At 48.5% G+C, this 20,557-nt stretch overlaps 1 protein-coding gene across 12 annotated transcripts in view; it reads left to right on the top strand.

Moving 5' to 3' along the window:
* SYTL3 (synaptotagmin like 3) overlaps positions 1-20,557 on the top strand; it is a 74,256-nt gene that overhangs the window by 13,625 nt on the left and 40,074 nt on the right. For 10 of the 12 annotated variants that reach the window (XM_037520577.2, XM_037520579.2, XM_037520574.2 and 7 more), the window contains 5 exons: positions 371-467; positions 996-1,230; positions 1,855-2,447; positions 4,061-4,279; positions 11,637-11,701. In XM_037520577.2, the coding sequence (XP_037376474.1) occupies positions 2,338-2,447; positions 4,061-4,279; positions 11,637-11,701 (394 nt within the window). In that variant the 5' untranslated portion in view covers positions 371-467; positions 996-1,230; positions 1,855-2,337. Of the gene's footprint in view, positions 1-370; positions 468-995; positions 1,231-1,854; positions 2,448-4,060; positions 4,280-8,776; positions 8,802-8,869; positions 8,893-11,636; positions 11,702-20,557 lie in introns of those variants that run through there. The other 2 variants (XM_037520584.2, XM_054697921.1) reach the window with 2 other exon arrangements.

Raw genomic sequence — 20,557 nt, 5'->3', positions numbered from 1 at the left:
AGCGCTAGGGAAGGTACCAGGTTTCACCACAGATACAAAAGAGATTATTTTTAATTATAAGAAATTGCAGCTTTGTAGAAAGCAATCTTATAATCTCCATAAACTACTGGTTATCTAGGAAAAAATAAATTTGACTCCTGTAGGCATAAAAATCCCATTAAAAAAAGAAAAAGAAAGAAAGGAAACACTTGAGAATCAAACAAACTGGCCCAGTAGCGTGGCTGGTGGAGTGGAACTAGGAAGAAAAGCAGAAGTGGGGGGCGAGTTTAGAAGGAATGGGCTCGCCAAGCTGGTGACATGATGGCTGACTGGTGCCTCACCTCTTGGTAGCTGATTTCATGCTGATGCAGACTGCTTTCCTCTTTTCCAGGGACTAGAAGTTTCGGGGAAGAAAGATCTGCTAGTTCCTTATGTTGATCTGGAAACGGGGGACCTAGGAGGGTGGAGGCTCTGCTCCTGGTGGTGTGGTAAGTTGCCAGCCAGTCTGGGCTGGGGTCCAGAGTCCTGGCCACCTCATCATTCGCCCACCTACTAGGCAGGAAGCCTTTTGAGGGCAGGTTGAGAATTCCTTCCTGAAGACTAGAAGCCAAGAACATCCCTGTCCAGGCCTGAGTCCTTCTATTCCTCACGTAGCCCTGCAGTTTGGACAAACAGAGTATTTTAACTATACTTTACAATAGAAACCAACAAATACAGATAGCATCCCTTTGAGCAGGGCCCCTTAACCTGTAAGTTCATGAATGTGGATGGGGAGCAAAGTCACATCTTTATTTTCATGAACTTCTAACTAAAATGTAGCTTTTCCTTCCATTACACACTTGCGCATCCTACCTACCCATTGTGTGTGCAGATGTCATCACTGGTACTTTGAAACCATGGTAGTTGTTAGGTCACTGTCAGCTCTCGTGCATCAGTAAAGATGTATTACATATGAAATGTACATATTTCATTGCACTTGATTTCCTTTGTAACCCAACCAATGTATTTCGTCTTAGGCATTTAAATACGTACCCTTCAACAGACTACCAAAGATTCAGAGCAAAAGGTTGGAAACTCTGCTTGAAGAGAATGCTCCCTTAGGATTCCATTAACCTCTCGTTTGCTGGTCTGCAAGTGGCTCGTGCAGTAACCTGTGTAGGTTTCTGCTGCAACCAGAGAAAGGGGGCTTGGCCTCCAAAGCACTGAGAGGAAGTCACACGATGAAGGGCTTGATAACAAAATGGCCTCAGGGTAAGTATATTGATTTGATCTTCTACGTTTTCTGCATTTCTTCGATATACATCTTCTCAGCGTTTTATCAATTCAGCACCATCTTTCTGGGTTGGGGGAGGAACAGATCAAAGGGACTGTGTCCCCAAAGTTACTGACAGAAGAAACTGGAAGACTGTTCACAGACCCTTCAACTAGCACTAGAGAGTAGCAAGACCCGGTGCATAAGGCAGTCATGAGAACTATTAGAGACCATCAATTATTGATAAACGGAGGTGCTGGTGAAGCTCCTTCCTACCTCCCTAATTGAGCACAATCCTTTGAGTTCTGAAGTTAATTGTAAAAGTAATAGCTAACAGTTGAGAACATCATTCTCCTAATGCACTGTCATTAAAACGATGTACATTAAACACAGACCTTTCTCCCCCTCACCCCTGGAGAGGCAGAGATCAAATTAGAAACGTTTCAAGTTTGGAAGTTTAGGCTTTTAGAAATGTGAGGAGGCCAATGTAATAACATTTAAAATCTTACATTATTCCCAGGACAGAAAATGCAAAGGTCTGGGTAGAGCGTTTTCTCCTTTCTGGAGCGCTGCTGGGGGCGTGCCAGGCGGGGACATAATGCTGTTTTGTGTCGGTTCCACAGGTCCCCGCGGGCTGGACAATGATCCCTGCTGCTGACCGTGGCGCCCTCGAGGAGGAAGCTGAGCTTCTGCAAGTCCAGGACACTCTTGTTGTGATACATCGGTTCCCGCAGACTGGGGGTTTCTCACATTTAGCACAAGTCATCGGCTTGGAGTCATGCATAATTTATAATAATTTGGCAAAACCTCAGAAAAAGATAGACTTCACTGGACGTCGGAGGCTGCGGCAGCACCCAGCATTGAGGTGGCTTGAGGTTCTGGGTGGCCTGAGGCTCCAGGAGTGGGGCTGGTGCAAGGGACAGCTTCTTGGGACTCTCTTCTCCCGAGGAGTGTGACAAGGTGACAAAAGAAAAGAGCCACAATCAACACAGCCACCAAGGAAATAGCAGCAGATCCAGTCCAGAGCCTGGGGCTGCTCGGGACACTCCCCCAGGCGCGCACAGGATCAGGGACGGAGCCTTCAGTTCTCGTCTCAGAGAGAGAAAATGGCCCAAGAAGTCAATCTGAACAACCTCCAGGAACTGGAACGCGAGGCGATCCTGCAGGTGCTGTACCGAGACCAGACCGTGCAAAACGTGGAGGAGGAGAGGATACGGTAGGCTGCCCTGCAAACAGGGTGGGGGTGGCGGGGTGCTTGGGCTTGGCTTTCTCTGCTCACTGCTCCTTGCGGGTTGGGTTTACTGCTCAGCATTCTGTCTGACAGGCGCGCAAAGGTGGGCGGAGGCGCCTTTGTCAGCCAACCAACTTAGAAGCTTGTCAGGGGACCTAGAGGCTGTTTTGGTCTTTGTAAATAGAGCCTTTTGGGGGGCACATTTTCTAGCTACCTTTCCATTTGCTTAAATTGTTAGAATAGTATGAGGGAGACTTTCAAATTTCCTATATGTCCCTCGAGGGAGAGACCTCCAATTAAGGGTTTTCCTAGAGTACTGTCGGTGGAGACTGAGCGTGCAAGGAGGGCACCTGAGAAAATTAAATGTCCGGGAATTCATTCCTGTCTTTTTCTTTGCTTGTTTGGCTTCCTGGTTGGTTATAGGAAAGGGGGTGGTAAAAATCTGAACTGGCTCAGCCTGTTCCCTAATTTGACTGATATGTCAACAGGGAGCTGCTTTCAGCCCAGCTCGAAGTGCACAGCTGTCTGGTTTACCAACAGGCACTAAAGCACAGCTAAGTGGTGTACCAGCAATGTCCATTGTTTGCAGTTAGGACCCGTCTTTAAATATGGTGAAGGTTGGTTTGTCTGGAGGATGCGAGGATGTCGGTGGAATAGGCTGTGTGGTTTTGTTTTTATTTTTAATGGCAGAACTCTTGCAGAGTCTGCCAAGAAAAACACGCATATAAAATAAAACTTTGTACACCCGAATGCTGGAAGGATGAGGGAAATTTTCTGGTTAACCAAAAGGTACAATGTTCTTTTTCTAGTCTCCCTTGTTATCCCCAAACTCTCAATTAAAAAATAGGATACATGGAACAAAAGGGAATTTTCGTTGATGAAATTTCTTTGATTAAAGATCTTTTTGTGATCAGAAACATCATTCTGAGTATCAGCAAGCAGTGTGGACACGGTCAGGAGTCTTGTTCCAAAAGGCGCCGATTGCAGAATATGCCTGAAAGCGACAGAGACATCTCATAAAAGAGCGCTCTGGTTCATGATGCCTTTTGGGAATCTAGAGTAATGTTCTTTGCACCGGGGAGATGCCTCAGGGAAATAGGACCTGGGGGCCACTAACCATTCATACAAAAACCTGTAGCAAAAGCACAGCATCAGTGAAATAATTTTATCGGGTAACTTAAGACACCAGCAGGGATATATTTATAGATTTTACATGCTTTGCATATTAGAATTAATGGCATTCTGTTTTCTTCCCTCTTCACACTGTTCTTGCTTACCATTATAATTCTCTTTGGGTACAAAGGGATGAACCTAGAACAAAAAGCCAGCTAGCGCCTTTCTGCTGGGCGTATAGTTTATGCTTTGCCATTGAGTTCTTGTGACAACCCTAGAGATAAGGTTTTCTTAGCTCTGTCTCACAGCTGAGTAACCTCTTCTAAGAAGCCTCTGCCCCAGAGACCCCAGATTGCATGGCCGCTTTGGAACCTGGGGTGCTGTCACCAAAGCCCCTTTGCTCGAGCCGTGGATCTTGTGGCTGGCCGTGTGGGAGTATGTCCTTCCACCCCATCCCATCTGTCCATTTAACTCTCTGGCTGCAGGAAACTGAAGACACACCTGCAGCATCTCCGCTGGAAAGGGGTGAAGGGCGTGAGCCGGGAGTACCAAGAGAAGTCCTGTGCCCGCTGCCGCCGGGTGCTGGGGCCCCTGCTGAACCGGGGTGCCGTGTGCCAGGGCTGCAGCCACCGCGTCTGCTCCCAGTGCCGGGTGTTCCTGCATCGGACCGGCGCCTGGAAGTGCACCGTGTGCTTTGAGGACAGGTGAGGCCCGCGGGCAGGCCTGGGAGGTGGCCCCAGACAAAGCACTGATCACAGCCCAGCTTCAACCTGTAAGTGCTTAGTGTGGCCAGTGTGGAGTGACTGTTCCAGACTCAACAGCTACTCACACGTTTGTTTTCCATATTTAAAATTTTTTTTCTATATTTTTTAATTTATTGAGGTTTGTCACAGCCAAGGATGCGGCTCCACCATGGCTTCACTTGGGTTATTGGTTTGCTGTCTCAGTTTTCTTAGAGCTGTACTGATGTCCTTCAGGAAAAGTGGAGCTGGTTGTAATCCAATGAATTTTAGAGAGATCCCCGCGTGGCTTGAAAGAAAGCCTTTTTGAAGGAAGCCAGCCAACTTACTTACTCAAATAAAGAAATGGGTCTGCTTTCTGTTAGCATAAGACTGAATCTATGTTTATCTGCATCTTTGGTATCATGAGGTTTAACTTTGTTTTTAACATGGAATTATTATTTTTGAATAACCATTTTGAAAATGAGAAAGAACCTACTTGTCTCATGTTCCTGCTGTTCAAAGCAAGGACAGGCTAGTGGCGGGTTCCTTGAGGACACAGGGGCAGGCTTTGTGTAGGTGCGGGGTCACAGGGCACCACGGAAAACCCCAGGAGGGAGAAACATTTGTCCACTCTGAATCTCAGAGGGCGATCAGAAACTTTGTGATAGGAAAACAGCTTCTAAATATTGCTGCAGAGGCCCGTGCCCCTGGACACACATCAGGGAGGGGTTCACGCTCCCCCCTGCAGCTTTTTCTCCACATTAAATCCGAGGATTGGGTTTATTGGACTTCCCGACATTAAGCTCCTGAGTTCCTGTCCCTTTGCACAGCTTAATGCATTTGAATGCATAAAAGGGGAGGTTGTTCGACCAGATTTCTGTGCTGCTGAACCTCACGCCTCCCTTACGTGCCTGCCCAGCCACTGGCCTCGGCCTCGCTGCTTCCAAGCATCTCGTGTTTCTCTGGTTTGTTGAACTTTCCTGGGCTAGAGAGGGAGAGACAGGACTATGAGCCACCCTGGTCCCGCTGGTGTCAGGCAGCCCTGCGCTCTTGAGACACCAGGTAACAATCCCAAAGAATTACAGCCTTTAGATCTTCTTGCTCCACTCCAACCCACCGTACACATTTGAAGCCTAAATAAGCTGAAGAGCAAAACCTGAGGGCAGGCTGAGGCAACCTGTTGAAATCTCCACCCGGAGGGCATAGTGCCCTGCATTGTAACCTGACCCTCCACCACCCAGTGTGGTTTCTCAAACCTCAGCTTCCTCATTTTGAAATAGGGTGTTTTTCAAGATATCTACGGGTGAACCAACACAGGAAATCCTATGGGGAGAGAGCTACGTAATTTACGACCCCACTTTCCCTGATCCCTGCAGCCTGTTCTCATCCCAGGGGTGTCCACCCTTGGCTGCCAACCCATTTTAGGCCCCAAAACAAAGAAGAGACTTGTTAAAATGTCATGCTGTTTGCAGTTCCTCACTGAACTAGGAACTGGAAAAGGGTTTTGTGCTCCATCATTTTCTTCTGCCTGCTTCTTGCTCATCTTGAGACTGGAGCTTCAAGAAGTGGATCCGTTGTGGGAACAGAAGAAAGAATAGGTTTTTAAAACAGCAAAAGGGGGGTGCGATGCAGTCCATGTGTCCACCACATCCGCTTGCCCACGTCCTGCGTGGACACTTGGCTGCGCCCCCTGTGCTGTCGTGAGCGGCGCTGCTATGAGCAGGGGTGTGTTCGGCGCCCCCGGAGACCCTGCTTTCAAATCTTCTGGATAAATACCCAGAAGGGGACCCTCGACCCCAGTGTTTGTGCTGAATTTCCGAGGCGCTGCCTTAGTGTCCCCTCAGCAGCTGCACATTTCACATCCGCCAGCAGGGCAGACCCCAGCCTCTCCTCGTGCCCAGCCACCCTTGCTATTATTATTATTATTATTATTATTATTATTATTATTAGGCAGTAGCTATCTATGCTAATCAATGTTTGGTGGACGTCTGCTTGTGTTTTAAATTGAGCCACATTTTGTTCAATCAAGTCCGATTATCTGAATATCGTGCGATGCCACTTGCCCTGGCTTCTTTGGGGAGACCTTGTTCTCCATCCCCCGCCCCTTTGTTATCTTCTCCCTCAGCATTCAGTGCCTGTTGCTTTCTCTTTCATGTTCCAGGAAGGGTTTCTACTGAGTCAGCCTCACTGATGAACCTTCCAGACCCTCGGTTCTCTTACTGCTGGGGCTGCATTTGCTTGTTAATTTCCTAATGTTCCGGCCTGTCGTATCTTTGCTCCAGCCTGGCTTTTCAAGATATCTTTCTGTTTTCTTTGCTTGGAGATGGGTCTTAAATGCTTTTGGGGACTGACTGCTTCCCCTGGATCCCTGGGGTGCACACAAAGAGGAGCCCATTTGTCTGCTTCTCCTGACTCATTCTTCCATCAGAGTTCTTCGTTGTCTCGCAAGACATCCGGGCTGAGAGTCTGCTGGCCGGGAGGACGTGCCCCTGGTCTTCTGCCCTTCTCATTGCCGCGTTGCCCACCGTGAACCCTCTGTGGGCAGGGCAGGGTGAGACACAGCATCTGACTTGATTTCTATTGCCAAAGCCTTAACAAGCTGTCCTGTTGCGGTCGGATTTTTCTTACTGTCATTGACTAATTATCTGATGTAACGAACCAGCAGACTCCTGGCCAGCAGGCCACAGAATGACGCCCACAGACCTGTCTCTTTGGCCTGACAGTGTCTGGAATGCATCATTTTAATGACCTGAAATGGGGCAGGGGCTGGCAGGTCCCCTTACGCCTTCCACGCCAGCCATCTCCCACCTGCAGTTTCTGCCTGGTGCCCTCAGTGCATGGGCACTCCCTCCCCTATCCAGTTATCAGGCTGCTCCCTGAGGAGGTGGGAATATTCATTCGTTCACTGCCCTCTTCCTGGGCCCTCCATGCATGTCCATCCCATCGGGACTCGGAATGAGGGGCAGGGAATGTGACAGGAGGGGAAGCCTTCTCTCCGAGGTCGGGTCACAGGCTTGGTAATGTTTTGAAGACGTGGTGGCAAGCCTGAGAAACCATTTCCTCATTTAGATTCTGAGTCCCTCCTGGTTACCGAGAATTTAATCACAATAATCATTCTTGTCAGACGTTGAAATCAGATCACCTGCGCTAGCTGGAAAAACCTCACTACTGGCTTTGTAACTAAAATGTGTCTTAGAGACACGAAGATTTGACTTAGAGACACGAAGATTTGACTTAGAGACACGAAGATTTGAAGTAAAGAAAAATGTTTCAACTGTAGGCCTGCAAGGACTATTTCTGCAGAATCACCCTGCGGTTGGACAGGCCTCCACAAGACATTGGGCAGATCTCAGTTTTACAATATTCAGCTTCTTTGGAGTTTTTGCAGCTTGTTTGTCTGATGAACCCCCAGCCGTCTCCAGGCTTCCTGGCTGTGGGTGCTAGGTGGGGAGCTGATGGACTGGAGACAGGCTTGTGGAGGCACCTGTGAATCCCCACTCTGCAGGCCAGCGTTCTACTTGTCTGCTGAATGGTGGGCACAGGTCAAGCAACTCACGCTGGCTTCTCTGGGAGCAGAAAGCATGGATGAGACAGCCTGACCACTTACAGGTGTGATCATTTGCATGTGAAATGAAAGTCCATTCTGACAGGCCTATTTGGCTCAGTGCTTGGTGACGGTAATGAGGTCAAGCCACCTTTCTGACGTTAGGGTCTCCTGGTGATAATATTGAATGGGTGTATTGTAGAGTTTGCAACGTGCTGTTCAACAGTTATTGCTCTTTTGCTGATGAAATGACGGCATCGGCAGAATTCAAGGCTATGAACATGGACACTGGCAACTCCAGAAGTTCATTTTATGTATTTATTTGAAAGACTTTATTTTTGCGTAGAACTAGGGTGTAGGCCAGAGATGTGGGGGATGAGAAGATTCACTAGAGACAGAGTGGGGGAGCAGAACAGGCAGGTCTACTGAAATACACTGCTGAGGGGCGCAGTGGGCAAGACAGGAGAGGTCTGTTGTGCCATGTGCATCAGCTTCCTGGCTGGGGATGGAACTCAGGAAATAGTGGTGACAGCGCCGAGACTTAACCCCTAGGCCACTGGGGAGGCCCTGACTCCAGAAGTTAATTAAGAGCCGTCTCTGCTTGTGTCTCACGTTCATGGTCCCTGTGGTCCTCACGCAGGGTGAGTGGAGGAACTGAACTCAGGTCTCCTGGCTTTACCTCCCAGGTGTTCCCTCTTTGAGATGTAGTTGTCCATTGATCCAAAACGTTGGAAAGAAGCAAGTCTCGATTTTATATGAAAATGTCAAAGCACTAACCTATTGCTGAACTCAAAAGCTTTCCAAGACTCTTTCACAGGCAGTTTCTGATGTAGTCACCCAGGAGGACATACTCATAATTCTGCCTTTGTTACAGTGAACAGGCTGCCTCGTGCTGGCCCCACGAGGACAGAGGCGCTGCCGGACACAGCAAGGCAGGAGCTGCCTGGCGTTATCTGGACAGTAAGAGCCACAAACGGTCCTTCTTTTGGAACGTGGGCTTGATGGGGACAGCAGCCTTTCTTTATGCTCCTAGGGAGGAACCGCCACTGAAGTGAGTGGATCATTGCATCAGAAATGGCTGATCCTGCCAGAGATGTTTCTGGAACTCCAAATCAAATCTAGTTCTGAAATGAAACAACCCAATGCATAAAGTGCTGGCCCGCCCCTTTCTTGAGTCACAGATAAGCCCCAGAGACTGCAAGTTGGTGCCCACACCCCTCTGTGCCCATAAACTCCTGGCGGGCGCCTTAACTGGGTTGTGAAGGGTAAGGTAAAAAGTATCAGGCTTTTCTGCCCTCCCGCCATTAGGACTGATGATGGATCCCTGTGGTCCTGAATGCATGCCTGATGGCGGGCACCTGGAGGAGGGTGTGGGCATGCGTAAGTAGGTGCACCTGGTCTAAGACTGGGCTTATAAGGGCGGCTTCACGAGGACGCCAAGAGAGCAGACCAGAGCCATGAGGAGAGCAGAGAAGCTCTCTGAGAGAAGGCTGGAGAGCCCAGAAAGAGTGACGACTTGCTGGGGGCTGGGAGGCCTGCCCTGCCTGCTCTGTACCTGGTAAATCCCAATAAAAGCCTGAAAAGCCACTGAGGGCTCCAGGACTCCTCCTTCACCCACCTGCTAGGGTCATAGAGATCCTGCTCTAGGGCCGTTCTTGCCCCTTACAGCTGCTTCTGTAGACTCTGAGACCAGGCCAGAGGAGTGCTTTGTAATAGTTGGCCATGTTGATTTACGCAGGGGTTTGCACCCTCCACTCTCTCTGTCCCCCCATGTTTTTCATTCCCTGTGCCTCTGTGGTGTGCCGACTGGCTGACTCAGCAGCGGTAGAGACAGTGGAGGTGTGGTTGCTGCTGAGTTCTTAGGCCCTTGTCTACCCTGAGGCGGTCCCTGTCCCCAGCACCTGTCTCTGGACATAAATGGTCACAAGGGGAGCAGGCTGGAGAGGAGGAGGCCATTAGCCCAGCCGGTCACCAGCACCGGAAGGAACTCAGGAAGTGAGTGACGCGCCGGCAGCAGAGGGAAGCCGCTGGTTTCTGCAGCTGGCTGCTTGCTCTGATTTGCTGTCTCACTCTCTCGCATCTGGTGAGGTCTTGTCCTGCTAATGAAGACAGAAGAGGCAGCCCCAGAAATGGAACAGCTGCTAGGTGTGGCTCTTCAAAGGAGTGTGGATTCCAGGAATCTCTCCAAACTGCCCCCCGCCCCCCTTTTCTGGCCTCTGCAGGCCTTCAAGTGCAGGGTGAGGAGTGTCGAGGGGGTGAGGGTAGCGGGAGCTGCTGTTGAGATGCTGGGTTCTCCTGGAGGTGTTAGTTCAGTAGATCAGGGTCTCGAGTCTCTGGCTTCGTGGAGTCACAGTTCCCGCCATTCTTCATGTAACAGTTGAAGATTTTAGCTATTTTTGGTTTGAGTGGTAGTGACTGGGGATGGGAATTCTGTCGTCGGTGTTTACAGCTGTGCCATGTGTGTTTTCCTCATTCTTGTCCCTAACCCTGGGGCATGGTCACTTACACGCCAGGGAATGAAACAGTCTCCAGCTAGGTGAAGGGGAGAAAGTCACTGGGGCCTGAGGCCTTCTGACCACGGGAACGCCAGAGAGAAAGACAGGAAGTTTCCTTTAAAGAAAAACATGCACACTGGCATAGATTTGTGAATTTACTTATATTGACTGCATTTGGTAGCATTAACTTTAAAAACTCAACTTGAGTTCATATCTAGTCTAATGGAACCTAATAGAGAACTTCTTTGAGTAAAAACTTTAGAGAATTTGCCCATAAGTCAAAGTTTAAATTTTTCTTAAAATTCCTTGGCTTGGACCTCCGTGGTGGTCTGCAGGTTAAATCTCAGCACCGTCACTGCTAAGGCCTGAGTTCCATCCCCAGCCAGGGAGCTGACCCACATGGCATAGCAGACCTCTCCTGTCTCCCCACTGCTCCCCTCAGCAGTGTATTTCAGTAAGTCCACTTGTTCTGTTCCCCACTCTCTCTGGTGAATCCTCTCACACCTCCTCACCTCTGGCCTGTACCCCAATTCTTCTATGCAAAAAAAATACGATTAAAAAATTCCTCTGCCTTTTTGAGGTTCTTTGGGACCATGGGGATGTTCCTTCAGCAACTTGGAAACTGTCAGGAGCAAAAACACTTGAGGATTTCAGCAGCTGGCATGTGCGCACCTTCCGTCTGCTCTGTGTGCACCAAGAGAAGAGGTCCTGAGGCTCAGGGAGCCCCCACCAGGCCAGTGGGCCCAGGAGAGGCCATCCCCCTGTTTCTCAAGGGGTCCCGAATCTGCAGTGAGGCACACTGACCCCCATATTCCAGATCCCAAGTCCCCCAAGCCCTCTAGTCAGCTCTCCTCTGTGGGCCCATGGCAAATGTGCTTCATACAAACCAACCTCGACCTCACACTTGACAGCTTTGCATTGTGGCTTGTCCTTCATGCCCATGCGTCTCACTGCCGACTTGATAAAGGCATTATTTTCAGGGCAATTGTTTTTCTCTTGATGTGTTCACTCAGAAAACACCAAGTGCTGACTGCGTGTTGGCACACACGTGTGTTCATATGTGTGTATCACATGGAACATTACACAGGGTAACATACCCAAGCAGAGGCTCCCAGCTTTGTTGCCAGCTAGTCAAATCATTCAACCTCTATAAAATCTATAAATTTATAAAATGAGGGGTTGGGCCAGAGATTTGGAGGCCCTGGAGGCTGACATTTTGTGGTGTGGTCTACCTGCCTCTTGAGAGCAGATCCACCCCAGCCCTTCTCTCTCTCAGGCTTCCTCTCTGCTTGTTTTTCAGAAATGTAAAGATAAAAACCGGAGAATGGTTCTTTGAGGAACGAGCCAAGAAATTTCCAACTGAAGGTAAGTGCCATTACTTTTTTTTCTAAAGTAAAATGATATATTCCTGGACTCAAGTATTTGGTGTAGAAGCTTAAAATAGTTGGATGCAGGAACTTTTCGGGACTCAGTCTATAGACCTTGCCCCTGCCCCTCCATCCTGCTGTTCATCACTTCTGCTTGGGGTGCAACCCTGTGCACCCCGTTTCTGCTGCTGCAGTCTCCCTGTTCACCACGAAGTCTCCCTGTCTTCCTGCCCCTGGGGGTGATGCCTCCCTCCTCCAAGCAGCAGCAGCTCTCCCCTAATTGTGGAAAGGGTGTACACTGTACCCCTAGCTGGCACTTCTCTCTCCACAAGCAGCAAGTGCTTTTAAAACCTGTCAGCCCTCATAGTACCAGGCACCAGACCTTGTTCCTGATACTGGGTCAGCGTGGCTGGATGAATACCAGAGGCCAGAGAAGCAACTGCCTTAGGGTTAGCTGCGGCCTGTGGGGCTGGGCGAGTGCGTGGCGTGTCCAGGAGCCAGCAGGCGGCAGCGTGGCCTGGGCGCCAGGCATGTTGTGTGGAGTTTTTGCTGGGTTGAGGCGACGGTGTCATCCGCAGCTGGAATGCGAAACCATGGCGAGCACCCTTGTGCCCCGGGGACCACGGGCCCTGTTAGAGGATGTGAGTGGCACAGATAAGAGGGCGACTTATCAGCCCCGGGGGCACACGTGCAATCAGGGCAGCCAGCGAGTCCCGACTCACCTCTGGCTGGAGCGGTGACGTGACAGTGCCGACCGTGTGCAAGGGCCCAAGCTGACCCTGCAGGAAGGGCTGGCTCGAAACCCTTTTTCTTTTTCTGGAAAACGTGATACTTTAAGGGGGAGAAAAAAAGCTATTCAGCTGCATCCAATAGTGTATTGGCAAGGAGAGGAACTCACAGGCCAAGTGCGGACGCCCAGGATCTATCAAGGGGTGGTGGATGGAGGCCCAGTGCAGGGGCACTCAGCAGCCCCCCGGTACAGTCCTGACTCTTCTTCCTCAAGGAAAGAGCGTGTTTATGCCATTGATTGGGACTCTGGAGGGAAATGTGGAGCTCACGAGAGTGAGAAGAGGCTGCAGGCCTGTGTGACTCCGCAAGGCCTCACCTTCCTTTTCCATGATGGCCTCCCTGCTGCCCCTGCAGCCCAGACAACACTTTCCCTAAATTCCAACCCTCCTGAAAGTGTGATACCCCAATATATTGCATATCTGCTATGGCCTGTGGCCCCTCGAAGCTCACACCCCAGTGATGACCAGCTCAGCCTCCAGGCACCGGATCTCCCATTTGGTGCTACTAGCCGCCCTACCCCCAGCGAATGCAGACCCTGTGGGCACAGCCCGGGACCATTCCTAGGTGGCTGCTTCACTTGCTTCTTTAAAATACAGGTTTTGGGGACCTCCCTGGTGGTGCAAGGGATTAAGTCTCAGCACTATCAAGCTGTCGCCAGCCATTATAGCATGAGTTTGACCCTTGGCCAGGGAGCTGACCTACATGGTGCAGCAGACCTTGCCTGTCTCGCCCACTGCTCCCCTCAGCAGTGTATTTCAGTCAGTCTGCCTGTTCTGCTCCCTACTCTGTCTCTGGTGAATCCTCTCACCCCCCGCACCTCTGGCCTGCACCCCAGTTCTTGTATGCATAAATAAATAAAAATAAATCTTTACAAAAAAAAATACAGATTTTGTTGGGGGCTAGGGTCTTCTTCATGTGGTTAGTTCCCATTTTTTCACTTCAGCTCCTAGTTCATCCACAGCCTGCGGGTGTGACTTTTCTGTCATTTCTCAACACCAACTCTGCGAAGACCCTTCCTGGGGTTGATTTTATGCACCACTAGAAGTTTCAGTGTCCATATGTCAGGCAGGGAAATTTACTGGCAGACAGAACATGTGTGCACATGTGTGTGCATGTGCATGTGTGTGCCCAGGCACTGTGGGTGAGACCAGGGGTGGATGGTGCTGGGCAGGAGGTGAGTGGGGAAGCCTGCCCAGGGTCTGCGGGGAAGGCCTGCCTGGCCCGGGACCTCGCTTCTGCCTTTGCTCCTGAGGGACCTGGCACTGCCGTGGAGCTAAATTGCAGCGTGTGTTGCATCAGCAGGGCGGGGGCGCCAGTTCGGAAAGAGAGGCCACACGGTGATTTGAGCACAGAGAATGTAATTAGGGGAATTGGCTAAGTAGGTATTATTGGGTGACTGAAAAGGCAAAAAGAGAACACGGAAGGAAATCAGAGAGATTAACTGCGGGGAGCAAACAGCAGTCATGGGCCACCTCCGGGCAGGCTTATGGGGGACACAAGGGTGGGGGAAGGAGCAGCCTTCCCGGCCCCCTCTGGTACCACCTCTGCCCCCAAGTAGGCCCTAAGACCCAGCTGCAACCTTGGCTCTCTGGAGTCTTCCAGAAAATCTGTGTTTCTGCATGTTACCTGGTGTTTTTGATGTTGCGTGAGAACACCCTTTCCAGCCTGCTCTGTCCTACAGGGAGCTAGAGAAATGAGGTGGCTCTTAAAATATGAAAGGGCACAGACAAGGTCAAGTCTGCACCCCCGTTAGTTACGCTGGAAATACACCCCACCGCCTAGTGGCTTAAAACAATTATGTTACTATCTCATATGGCTTCTGCCTTCAGCCGCAGGCCTGCCAGGGCAGGGGCCATCTGCTTTAGGGGGGCTCACCACACACCTGGCCAGTTAGTGCTGCACACCTGGGCCTGCCCCTCAGGGTGAGCTGTCCTGGCCTGGGCTTCAGGAGACAAAGGCAGAGCCCTGCAGTGATGCCTTTTATACTAAAAGAGGATTTTTATTATGGTAAAAGATACATAAAAGTTGCCATTTTAACCATTTCTAGTAGTTCTAGGGCATTCATCCATTCAGAGTTGTGCAAACATCACCACCATCCATTTCCAGAACTTTCCATCATCCCCAAACCTCCCCTACCCCACCTCCCCAAAGCCTCAGGTACCCTGTACTCTACATTCTGTCTCTATCAGTATCTTTTATAATCTAGCTGCAAAAGTCACAGCTAGTCATTTCCGCTGTTGCCCTTGGTTGCACAGGGTGGCTCTGTCGGGGCGGGAGGGGGCCAGAGGAGATGGGGCTGTCAGGCGCAGGAATCTGTGGGTCCCATCAGGAGCCTGACTGCCACATCCGGAATGCTTATCTGGGGTGATTCTCACATTTGACTCCTCTCTCTTCCTCACCCCCACCCCTATCCAATCTGCCAGCAAATCCTAACACCTGTGTCTCCCCAAATCTCTCAAGTCTCCACCTTGCCCTTCGTTCTCACCTGCAAAGCAGTGGCCCCCGGCTGGTCCCCACCTACCTCCTCCCCCTGTCCCGTTCTCCATCTCCCCACCCCCACCATTCCAGCCCCCCGACCTTGTTCCAGCCTCCTTGCTGTGAAGAGGGAACATTCTTTCCTCTTTGAAAACAGTTGTCTATTTTCTGATTCTAGCACTGCTTCCTAATTGCGGCCTATTGGGGAAGCAGAGAACAGTAGACGCAAAACAATACCCCCTGCCCCACTAGTCAAAACTACAGTTAATCACACACACCCATATGCACATGTCCACACATCCACACACACGCCTCCCTGGCTTCTTCCTAAGCGATCTGTGCACATGTGTGCACATACGGACATCCACTTTTAAATGCATTTGTGATCAGATTATATATATACATACTTTTATCTTGTAAAATTCAGTGTAGTACAAACATTTCCTTGTGCTATTAAGATTTCTTTCAACACATATCACCTCCTGCGTGGAGCACCCCAGGTGCGGGTGCACTGCCACTCAGCCCGCCCCACGTCAGTGACCCCATCCCTGTGTCCAGCTCCCCATCGCAGACACCTGTGATGAATACCATGTACCTGCCAGTCCAGTATTGTTCATTTCCTTCAGGTGGTATTTCAGAAGTAGAATGACTGATCTGAACCCTTGAAGATTTACTTTGATTGGCGATTTGCTACCCCCAGCATGTGCTCCTCACCCCAGCATGTGCTCCTCACACCCCTGCATGTGCTACTCACCCCCAGCATGTGCTCCTCACCTCTCAGCATGTGCTCCTTTTCCCCTCAGTATGTGCTCCTCACCCCCAGCATGTGCTCCTCACCCTAGCAAGTGCTCCTTACCCTCAGCAAGTGCTCCTCACCCCCAGCAGGGGCGATGGCTGCTTTCTCACACACGCTGCCCTTTTCTTCCCATCCTACAGCATGATTTCAAATGACGTTGTGATTCTGTTCTGACTGTCAGCATGACATGCATTCATTGACAAAGCTACAAAGTGAGAAAAAGCCTAACAAGAAGGGTGAAAATCCAGTGATCACCCGAGAACTACTATTAACACTTTGGCACCTGTCATTTCTGTTCTTTGTGAATATGTGCCTATGCTTGTAAGTGTATATGTGTGTGTGCACATGCACATCTACAACATGTAAACACACACAACTATATATACACACATTTAGGTTAAACCAGAAGAAATTAATGTTTTAAGTAAACAAGTACTGAATAGAGGCAATTTCATGACGCAAGCTGACGGGTCTGCATAAGTGGGATTAGACTGCTTATCTAGGTTTTCAAATATCAGACTGTGTATCTAGATATTTCATCACATCATAGTTTTCAAAAGAATTTTTCTCCACATCTTTGAACATTATCAGCTACATGATCTCTGATGACTGCCTGTCTAACATTGGAACGTGACATCAATTATTTAACCAAACTCCTATTTGGTGGATACAGATGGAATGTCCAGTTTTGCTGTTACAGTTTTGGGAGTTCATAATATTATTGAAATAAATAATAAAAGTGCAATGACTATTCTTGTAGAGAAATCTTTACCACATCTTTGAATATTTCTTAAAAGAGAAGGACCAGATTTTAGAAATCTCTCCAGAAAGGATACTATCAATTTGGTGAAACCACATGAATGGTCAAAAATGATTTCTTCCTTTAATTTGCACTCATTGAATTAATAACAGGATTGAACCTTCCCACCTTTCTGGCTCTATAGATGCTCTTCACTATTAAGACTGATGGCCCTTTGCAGCCACATCAACTGCTCTTGTATCTTCATACTGCTTGACAAGTGGAAGCTTTTACCCCTGTTTGTAGTCAAATCCACCTGTCCCTGTTTATTTCCTTCTCTGTCTTCATGCTTAGAGGCTCCTTATCCACATTTATCATCTGACTTTTATGGGTTTGTTTCCATTGGATTCATCACAGCGCTTCAGGATGGGATTTCACTATGTCCTCCCACTGTCAGTCCCCAGGAACACTTGTCACATGATGAGTCCCTGCTCGGTCCCTCACTGGCCAAGGCTGTGGGCTCACCAGCTCACCTTGCACCCCAGCCAGAGCTCTGGGGTTCCATGAGTTCTATGCTTGGATACCACACTGATGTGGCCCCCTCCACTGGCTGCTCTTGGCCCTGCACTTCTGACCAGACTTTGGATTCTCTGAGGGTCAGCACGCTGCCTCAGTGAGGATGCATGAAGTAAGGACTGGGACGTTTGGAGGACAAAGGTGATGTTGCAGGTAGTGATGTCCCATTGTTGATGCTTAGTATCAAGGGGGCACCTGCAGTGAAAATTTAGAGCCCGTTCTGGCCACCAGAAACCTAGAGCTAAGTTTAATGTCCAGTTGAAGCAATTTCAAGAATCACCCAATCCCCTTTTCATGTACTTTTACATGTCTCTGTTTTAATGGTCCTGTTGGCTACGTGCCATTGAAGATAAATGTTCACACATTTCCTTGAAAGCAGATAAAGCATGAGTAATAGCCCAAGGAAGAACTGTAGATATTAATTGTGACCATTGGGACAATTTTCCAATCATGCAAAAGGTTTGCAAAACAGGAATAAATGAACCCAGATTCTGCCTTTTGCTGGGACATGGCACAAAAAATATTTTAAATAGTTTGCTTTTCCTTAGGCATTGAAAGAATGGTTTTGGACTGGCTTTTTTAATACTAAGATATTATAATTCTATATTTAGTGTTAAAATAATTCCTTCAGGCCGGTGGGGGTGTCTTGTCGCCTGGGGCAGGTAATGTCATCCCTGCCTCTCAGCTCCCGCTTTTGGCTGCCTCTGCACAGGGGGTTTTCTCGGTGTTTCTGAGACCCCTACTAGAGGATCAGCTGTGAGCTGACTGGCTGGGACCAGGTGGGGCCCAAATGTGTATATTAAGTCCTCAAGATTTTCTTTCTCTGCACTTTGAGAGTCACAGATAAAGCAGCAAAGTTAAAAAACAATTATGATTGAAATTTTCAAGCTCACTAATAACTAGAAAACCGGACATGGAAAACTAACCTGTAACTTTCTTTGACATCTGCCAAGTTTACAAAGAGAGTGCCCTCTGCTGGCTCCCTGCTGCAAACACACATATTTTACTCCCCTCAGCCCCACCTCCCCCATTTTTTAGATTTTACAATCATGGCATTTGATTTCTTGATATTTGAGCTTCAAAGCAGAAAGAGAGGAACATTAATACTTTTTCTTTTTTGCATAAAACTGGGGTGAAGGCCAGAGGTGTGGGGGGTGAGAGGATTCACCAGAGACAGAGTGACTGAAATAGAACAGGCAGACTGACTGAAATACACTGCTGAGGGGAGCAGCGGGCGAGTCACGAGAAACCCTATGTGGGTCAGCTCCCTGGCTGGGGCCCGAATGCAGGCAGTAGTGTGATAGCGCTGAGACTCAACCCCTAGGCCACCAGGGAGGCCCAACATTATGCTTTTAATACTAATAATTTTTGAAGTAAAAACGGTCAAATCTAATATACAAGCAACCTACTGTGACTCCATCTATTGTTAGCAGTTGGGGAAATTAAATAATTTATAAGGTTGAGCCTTAACGAGCCCTCAGATAATGTTCTCCACGATCCAGTCACCAGGGTGATTGTGTGTCTAGTAATGGGAAGGGACTTTTATTCTTTTCGTGCCTCCTCCCCTGAGTAAGTGCGATTTAGCTCTTCAAGTGATTTTTTGCAGTTTTATTCTTCTCCCTGGGTGGCTCAGGTGGCCCCTCTGATTACAGCTGTCAGGACAGGATCCCAGGGGCTGAGTGGGTTTGCAGCCGTGGGGCGATGACTGGAAAGAAGTGGCAGATGTATAGACAAGGGACTCTGGCCTGGCCCTGCCTTTATCACCTGTCTGCTTTTTGACTCACTGAAGACACCCCAGCCCTGTACCTGACCGAGTGCTTCTGGGGTGATTCCATCGAGCTTCCATGAGCTGCAAATCCAGCACCCAGTTTATGTTCATGCGTGTGTCGACATGAAATTACGTTTATCTTCCGGATATGAAATTGAGTATATGCTTTGCCTTATTTTACAGAAAAGATGGCACTTTACAGAGGTTACTCTTCCTTCTCACTCCTCTCCTTAGGAGGAAAGGCAAAATGAACACAAACTCACAAAAGGGAATTGTGGGTAGCTAGTGATTTTCAGAGCTCCTTGGAGAGACTGTTTTGTCCTCACAGATTTGCACACGGGTCTGTTAGAATCGCGTAGAGCAGAGACTGTCAAGTTAGATGTGATGATTAGTTAGTGAAGTCACACCTTCACCTTGAACGCTTCTGTTTTCACCAGTGTTTCTGGCGAATCTTCTGAAAGCAAGTTCTTGAAAAAGTCATCTTTGATTTCATGGCTTTGTACATCGCAGCTGTGCAACCACTGAATTGCTCAGGTTGTTTAAGGCACTTTGAATCCACCGATTTCACCCATATATACATACATATATATATTTCCACATCTCAGGTATCTCCTAAGAAGACTGGAGCTTGCCTGCTGCTTTCTGAACCCCGGCATTCCTACCATCTCTTTCTTGTCTTACCTCTCCCACCGTTCTGCAGCCTCTCTGCCACCCTTCAGTGAGTCCCCCTTATGCAGTCTACATTTTTGGTCCTGAATTATTAGGACTTGCCTCGCTATCCATTGCTTCTTTTGAGTTTTGATCCATTGCTTTTAGCCTGGCATGGGAACCGTGATTAAATGGGCTAGTTATTAGACTAGTCAATATTTTATTTTATTGAATACTCCTTGCTCTCTTGGGAGTTGGCAGATGAAAGCCTGTAGGGCAAATCTGGTCAGCCACCTATTTTTGTAAATAAAGTTTTATTGAAATGCAGCTGTGCTCATCTCTGTCTATGGCCATTTTTGCAATACGATGGTTGGGTAATTGAACAGAGAATGCAGGTATGGCCGGCAAGGACAATTTTCCTCCTGAGCCTTTACAGAAAAAGTTTACTGCCCTCTGTTCTAGATGATCAGTTGATAAAAAACACAGCATTTTGATAACTGTCATTTTTCCTACTTAAATGAACAGAAAGAATGGGAAAGCAAATTGAAACCATTGAATGGAATAGGATTTCTGAATTAAGAATTAATGTGCTTGTATGTTCAGGCCAAATCACTAATTAGGGTAGCTTCTAGGGAGTCTCCTGACAATTGGATGTTATATAAGTAACTTTTTTTAAAAGACCAGACACATATACTTAAAATATCAGTTTGAATTTAGGAACTTCACATTCTTTTTTTTTTATTGTGGCAAAATACGCATAATATGAAATTTATCATTTTAAGTGTTCTGTGGTATTAAGTACATTCATACTGTTATGCAGCCATCACCACCATCTGTCTCCAGTTTTCCATCTTAAAAACTAAAACTTGGACCTCCCTAGTGGCTAGAGGTTAAGTCTCAGCATTATCACCACTATGGCTTGAGTTCGATCCCTGGCCAGGGAGGTGACCCAAATGGTGCAGCAGACCTCTCCTGTCTCGCCCACTGCTCCGCACAGTAGTGTATTTCAGTAGCTCCACCTGTTCTGCTCCCCACTCTGTCTCTGGTGAATCCTCTCACTCCC

This window comes from Talpa occidentalis, unplaced genomic scaffold (assembly GCF_014898055.3).
Source record: "Talpa occidentalis isolate TD23 unplaced genomic scaffold, MPIMG_talOcc4v2.1 talOcc4.2, whole genome shotgun sequence".
Taxonomy (NCBI): Eukaryota; Metazoa; Chordata; class Mammalia; order Eulipotyphla; family Talpidae; genus Talpa; species Talpa occidentalis.
This window is presented reverse-complemented; position numbering and strand designations above follow the sequence as displayed.